The 7,284-nt window shown below is 43.2% G+C and overlaps 1 protein-coding gene across 1 annotated transcript; it reads right to left on the reverse strand.

Annotated features, from left to right (window-relative positions):
* Nucleotides 1-1,358: 1,358 nt before the first annotated feature.
* GJD4 (gap junction protein delta 4) lies at nucleotides 1,359-7,079 on the reverse strand. The gene is made up of 2 exons (XM_026101581.2): nucleotides 5,976-7,079; nucleotides 1,359-2,942 (listed from the first exon to the last, which is right to left on the reverse strand). Exons 1-2 carry the CDS (start codon nucleotides 6,037-6,039, stop codon nucleotides 1,756-1,758), a joined length of 1,251 nt encoding a protein of 416 aa, XP_025957366.1. The 5' UTR covers nucleotides 6,040-7,079; the 3' UTR covers nucleotides 1,359-1,755.
* Between the last annotated feature and the right edge of the window lie 205 nt (nucleotides 7,080-7,284).

Below are 7,284 nucleotides of genomic sequence, written 5' to 3' on the forward strand. Positions count from 1 at the left end.
CTTGAGGATCTCAAAGTACGCTGCATGGAGACGGAAATTCTGCCTCCATTCCCACATAGCAGTTGTGCCCATCTACTAAGCTTCCCAGTTTTTGAAGCAATGCAGAAGATGTGGGATAATTAAGTGCTGTTACTTACCTTGTGTTTGGGAGAAATGATACATGGATGCTTTGCACCGGCCCATCTTCAAGACTTGTGCATCCAAAGGAGCGAAAAGGGAGGATGCGAAAGCTGTCTTCCCTTGATGCTCTGCACAGAGGAGCCAGCCACAAAGTCATTACAGAAACTTGTTATAAGGTAGAATAGGGGAGGAGTGGATCTATACCTGTTTTCTCTTCTGCATGGGTCTAGGTGGACTGGGAGCTACTTGAGCTCCAAGCAGTGCCTGCAAACATTAGCTCTTGCAACCGGCTGAATAATCAGTTTTATAAGGCACTATAACCAGGACATTTCCTCAGAGTATATGCTCCTCCATATCTGATGATCTGCAGGTATCTGCAGCCTTTGGCCCCCTCTGACTTGCAGCTAAGAGCAAATCCAGCTCACCCATTGCTGTGCCTCACTGCCAGGCCACGCTTACATAAATGCGGCAGAATTAAAGCAGAAGGAAAGAACAAGGCATGACAATAATAAAATCAGCTGTGATTCGCTCCATTTAAACATGTTGTTGAAGGATTAGCATTAGAAGTCTATCAAAGAGGAAGCGAGCGTTTTTGTATAGACATTGCTACTCTATCCTTGCTTGGAGTAGAAACAACCTTCCCTAAGCCCAGGCCTGAGATGATCACACTGTGGGAGGAATAAGTATATCCAGAGTGACTCATCCTAGCTTAAGAGATGCCTGAAATAGGTCAGATGAATCATATGCCCTGCTGAAAATGAGAGCCTAGACTGCCTATTTCAGACAGAGGCATACAATGCTTTCTAGACATATCAGTAGCACATCACCACCACTACTAGTACTAGTAAGTAGTGCCAGGGCCTGAGCACAGCACTGTCACGTTGCTCGGGCAGCCCCGGCACACATCTGGCGCTACCTACCAGCCCTCTGCTCAGTAACCCCTAGCACAGGACCATTCCCAATAAATAGATTGGACACAGCCACCCTGTTTTGGAGGCCAGCAGAGTTGAATAGCTCCAGCATGGTCAGACCATACCAGTTGACCTGCGGGCCAGAGAAGAGGAGCTGCCATGGCATTGCTAACTAGTACAGATATAGCCTGCAAGCCCCAAAGATCAGTAAGATCCAGGCCTTATTTGCACATTAACACTTTGCTCCAAAACATTTGCTTTTGAAGGGGCTTAGAGAGTTTAATATGAGGAGATTAATTAACTTTCTGAAAAGAGACAATGTACAGCTGTGTTTAAAAGTCAAGTCTTTCTTAAGCTCAAATGTTGGAATAAAATTAGGTCAGAGCAACCAAGTGTATACACATACTCCCGAAAAAACATGTTAAAAAAATCAGTGGCAGTCCACAGCTTTACAGAGTCACTCACACTCAGAAGAACATAAAGCTGTTACATTTTCCAGAGAATAGTTCCCTTAATGTAGTATTCTTCAAGCTCTTCTCAGAGGTTTTGTTTCCTCCTCAACAGAGTTTTGCTTTTCATCTTCCTTCAGGTAACCAAGCACAGCAAAGTAACATATCTCTGCAGCATAACCTCAGTTGAGGTGTGCAGCTGAACACCCCGAGACCTCCTCAGCGATGCAACAACACGTCGTGCCAGGATCCCAATGTAGTGTTGATTGAGTGCTCTATACCCATTCTGATTTTTTTGACCTCAGGCAACTAGTACTCCTATAATTTGATTGTGCATCAGAGCTTTTTAGCTCACTTGAAGCATAATGTCCTAAAAGCTTGCTCTGAACTACAGAGGAGGAAACTCCAAGGTGAGACTGGATCTGAGGTCTCAAAGTCAGGGCAGTGTCTTGAACGAAGCCTTGCTGAAGCCCAGGTCTCACTTGTCTGCATATAGTGCCTTGCTGGTCAGCGGCACACAAGGGCTCTTCAGTGCTGTCTTGATTAGCAGTAAGATCTCTCGATACACAGGGCTTGTTGCTGTTGCTGTTAAGGTTAGTGCTGGCAGTCTGCTGAGAGATCACTTCAGGATGAAGAACAGATTCTTCTTCCTCTTCAGAGAGAAGTGAGCAGGAACCATCACTGCTCTGGCTGTCATTTCTTACTGGGTGGTCTTGATGTTGAGCTAGGGAAGAGCTACCATGCTGTCCTGGAGGCAGATCTAAAATGTGTGCATCCTCTGCATGGAGGTTTGCCAGCAGCTTCTTCTGTCGGTTCCTTGCTGTCATTCTCCGAAGAGCACAGACGAGATCGACAAGGCTGAGCAGGAAGGACAGGCTGCTGACTCCCCAGATGAAAATCATCATTATGGATTTCTCAGTGGGCCGGGAGATATAGCAATCAACCATGCTTGTACAAGGTGAGTGGTAGCAGGAAAAGCGCTCGGGAACAAAAAATCCAAACAGATAATACTGCCCAGCTGCAAAGGCAGCCTCAATTAGTGTCCTAAAAGAAAGATGAACAGTATATGCCTCAGAAAAATTAAGGACCCTCAGGTTATCTGCATCACAGTCCAGTCTACTGACAACAGCACTTGCACCGTGTTTTTTCTGGTTTTTGGGGCTAGGTAAAACCTTATTGCCTTTGCACCTATATACCGAACAATGCATTCTTACAATGTGCATGGCTACCTTGTGCAAAACGTAAATGCTGAAAGCAGCATAAGGCAGCAGGATAGACACAGTCTGAACAAGCCAGAACCTAAAATGAGATATGGGAGAGAACAAGTCATAGCAAACATTGGAGCATCCTGGTTGCAGGGTGTTGCAGACGAAGCGTTCTTGCTCATCTTGGTAGAGCGAGTAGCCTGCTAGCACGACCACTGCCAGTCTCAGCAGAATTATTAACATTAGCCAGATCTTCCCTAGAAAAGAACAAAATGTAAGAATAAGAGTCAGAGCATGAGAAGGAAATCATCCTAACGAGAAGCATGTGATGGAGCCGCTCTCTGTAGACATTTGAAGAAACCGCATCTGTAAACATTTTCCCCTTCTAAAAGCTCCTCTTTGGCTTTGTTTTGACTGGGCCTGAGGCTTGTGTGAAAATGTGTTAGCTAACACATTCCATAGCTTTCATCTAGATGCAGCAGTGTAGGAGTCTGACATACAGTAAACCATGCCAAACGAAACCTCAGCCTCACTAAACCATTCTGTACATGTCCAAATCTGGTAAAAAGAGTTAAGGGTTGAGTGAATACTCCCATTTCGCTTACAGTTCTTCCGTACTGTTTGTTTCATGTTTCTACACCTGAATTTTGTCCTATTTTAATATAAATCAATCAGCATAGTAGGAAGGTTGTAGATACAAAAGGTTGTTCCATGACGTAGTATTTGTTCTTGGTCTTATTCAACCATAAAATCTAATGCAAGATTAGCTATGGCCAAGAAAATATCTCTATTCTGTCTAGACTGGGATTTAATAATGAGCGAGTTAACAGGTGTTAATTAGCAAACTTATGCAAAATGTTCTACAAATGTACATTTGTGTCTGTGCATGTTTACCCCAGTCATTTCTCTTTAATGCTTCTTTGGTTGCCTCGTTGTGATATCTCCAGCCTCCCTTCACATTGCCTCTGCTGCTCTCTCTCTCCTTTCAGACCAATTGCTTCCTTCTGCGCTAAAACCAACACCAAGGGAAGCCTTACAAATTTGGCTTTTCAATACAGTGCTTATTTATATTTGTCTTTCCCTGAATTCTTTCATATAATTGCTTTGGGTAAGGCTCAGACTCACCCACTTCAGTGGGAAGGATCAGGCCTTATCCTTATTCCATCAAACTAACAGCAGTGAAAAAAGTTAGGCATTGCCACCCTACGTATCACATCTTTTAAATGAGACATTGTTCTTTGCACAGTTTCTTGGAGGATTTTTGGATGGGATAAGTTTTTGATAAAAGTTTTTTGTAAAGTAACACACTGCTGTATAACTGGCAAAGGTATTTATTAAAAAAAAAGTCCTTTTCCTGGGCAGAGAGAGGGAGGAATTTTTGCTTGTTTGCAGATGGAAAAACCTGAAAATACACTGTTATATTGTAAAAAAATAAAAAATATTGAAAAATTCATTTAGTTTAATAACCCCTGCATCAGTTTCACGTATTTCTAAATACACACACCCCCCAAAAAAAGGAACAAGAAGCAAAAAACAAAACAGAAGATAGTGATGAGATTAATTCTGTACTTTAAGGAAAGGTTAAGGAACCAGCTGCAACCACAAAGAGACAAATAAATAGCAAAACTCAGTGAATAAAATGAAGGAGAAGTGTGTTCTAAGTAGTTAATAGCTGAGAAATGCACTAAAAACCCTAAGTCATTAGTAGCGATTGCATGTCTGATGCACACAAAGTTTTTAGCATAGACAATCTATGAAATAGCACTAATGCACATTCCAAGGCTTCAAAAAAAATCAAAATCCCCAAATAGTTTTCTCTGTGAAAACTGTGACATTTACAGATATTGTGTTGGACAACGTTCTTTGCTATTTGTCATAAAGCTATTTCTCCATAGTTAATGTAAATCTTAAATATTCAACAACATTTGTCTGATACCCATTATTGCATGGAGCACGCATATTAAATGCCCCACGTAAACCATTCATGGCTAATAGATTATGGGACTGGACTAGTAAAACTGCCCTCTGGAGTGGTGAAACTTCAATTGGAAAAAGGTAAGGATACATAAACTACTTGAGATACTATGATAAAAAGCTGCTGCTGGCAAAATAATGTATTATCTGACCATAAATAAATTGAGGCTCTTCCATTTTATCTGTAGTTGCCTGGACTTTAGAGGTGGTTTCACTGTGTTTTTCAAATTCTTGTATTTTGGTATGCAGGCTCTGCTATTGACCTCTTTTTGACATAGTCTGGGTTGATGGAAAATACCAACAGTACAAAATCAGTCATCTTTAGTAAATAATGTTTCATATTTTGGTAGCACTTTTTCCCTGCAGGATCTCCAATTGTTTGAAGCATGTTAGTTAATTAAGCTCAAACCGTGCTACTTCACCATCAATTTTTAATTAGACAGTGTACAAGAGGGAGTGCTGCTGAAGAAAAATCAATGGCTCCTTAGGAAGTACTTTAGTCTGACATACATTTTAGAGATAGTGCCCCTGTGCATCACCTTCCCCAACAGCTCAGTCTCGACCGGTCGCAGGGGAGGAAGCCCCTTCCCTGAACCGCTGCGACTTTGCCGCATGCTCCCTGCAGCGCGCAGCTCAGCCTGCAGCAGCTCCCCACGATTGACTGGAGGGGCCCAAACCAAATCTCTCTCTGGATCACACCATGCTCAGAGTAGCCCATGAAAGAGGAGCAGTATCTTATTAAAAAAAGAAAAAAACTCCAAAAGCAATGAAGTAGACCACTGTTAGCTGAGGAAAAACAGAAATGCATTTTTTTTTTAAATGCATGTGAACTTTGATGGTTTATAGAAATGAAGAATGAAAAGCAAGGCTAATTAATGACAAACAAATTGCTTCCTGTAAAGAGAGAGTTTTGCTCCTTTTCTAAACTATTTAATTCATCCCTAAAGCTATTGCATACATTCTAGTGTTCACTTTATGTGATATAAATAAGACATTATTACTATGTGTTTTCACCATGGTCCATACCAGCCAGTAGTGCTGACAAGAAGCTCAGAAGTCAAGAAGAGCCAAATCTGAAAATCCTACCAGAAGTTTTTATCATAAAGTTCAGAAAATATCCATCAAAGAGGAAGTAGGAATCCATTTAATAAGAATAGAAATACATTAACTGTTCTTACATCACATACCTGACTAATTACTTCTTATTTTAAGGAACTCGGTTAGACTGATAGCAACAAATGAAAGTCAGCTATCCGGTAGGGTGGCCCTGGAATACAAAGCAGCAAAAAAAAAAAGATATTTTTGAAATTCCTTACCTACGACAGTCACATTATAGTTGAGTGTAATAATCAGTAATCCCAGCGAGTCCCAGCGCTCCATGTTTGAATGGGTTCACCACACTTCCAGCTCCTGCTGTCTTAACAGTTTTGGCATTTCCAAAGTAAATTAGACCTAGACAGGAAAAATAGAAAAAAACAACAAATATGAGGGAAGGGTATGGGACAGAAATGAGATACTGAGCCGCAACATTATTGATGAAGAATTATTTTAATGAACAGGACTGTTTGCTTTGGATGTGGGAGCAAATCCTCCTAAGGGCTTAGTAGGTCACCCTGCAAAAGTTCTCGCTTCTCCAGTTTATCTGCTCCTACCTCTTTTGTGGATCCTCTGTCCGGACAACTGCAAGGAGACAAAAAATAACAGGCATAATCTCTGCCATTGTAGACTATTCTTACCCGCCCAGGGCATACCAGCCTCCTGGCATTGCTGAGATATTTGGGGGGTGAAAGACCGAGAGAGGGGAGAGAGGGGAGAGGAGCACAGTGCAGGAGCAGAGAGGAGCCCCTCTGCTTCCCCGTGAGGAATCACCGATGGGTCACAGAAGGAAAGGGGATCCGGAGGGACCAGCATCCCTCTGCTTGAAAGGCACTTTCAGTTTAGCAGCTCTTCACTAGGAAGCTATCTATCTCATTGCAATTTCCCGGAGTAATTTTATAAATAAAACACGGCCTCCCTGACAGGACACCATGGCCTTGTCAATCACAGGCGCACCAGAAATTCCCCTGCGTGCAAGCCAAGCCTCCCTGCTGGTGTAACGAGAAACTGGGGAAGCTTAAAAAAATGGGGTGGCTGCTTTCCATAAGTCACTTCTATTTTGTATCGGTTCTTTCTGCCTAAACTGTTTTGTGCTCGAGGCATCGCTGGGGCAGCCATCGTGCGGCTGCGGGCACGGGCACGGGCACACGCAGCAGCGGCTGGGTGCAACCACACAGCGTGCCTGGGCCGCCGCGGGGCTGTGCTGCAACCCGCAAAAACTGGGGCTGGGAGCAAGGCGCCGACCCTCCTCGCGGCACCGTTCCCTCGGGGAAAGCAGCCTGCGGCCATCTCCCACCCACAGCTTGGCTACTTGTAGGATGTTCTGCTCCGTCCTCTCCAGACTGTAATGTGGACAAACACAATATGGACACTTATTGCCAGGAAATCTTATTTAGAAAGAAAAAAAAGACAGAGAAAGAGTCTGTGTGTGACATAGCGATGGTGAAAAGTGATGTCGCAACTGCCCGAAACCTTGGGGCTGCCGCTGGGCATAGGCTTGCCATTGCAAGCCTGCCCTGATCCGCAACC

The sequence above is a fragment of the Dromaius novaehollandiae genome, chromosome 2 (assembly GCF_036370855.1).
Source record: "Dromaius novaehollandiae isolate bDroNov1 chromosome 2, bDroNov1.hap1, whole genome shotgun sequence".
NCBI lineage: Eukaryota > Metazoa > Chordata > Aves > Casuariiformes > Dromaiidae > Dromaius > Dromaius novaehollandiae.

Bases quoted from the DNA above. Each gene is read 5' to 3' on its own strand.
- GJD4 (XM_026101581.2), bottom strand. From the start codon at position 6,039: ATGGAGCGCTGGGACTCGCTGGGATTACTGATTATTACACTCAACTAT. The intron at 2,943-5,975 runs GTAAGGAATTTC...GTTCTTTTCTAG, and splicing joins CTATAATGTGACTGTCGTAG to GGAAGATCTGGCTAATGTTA.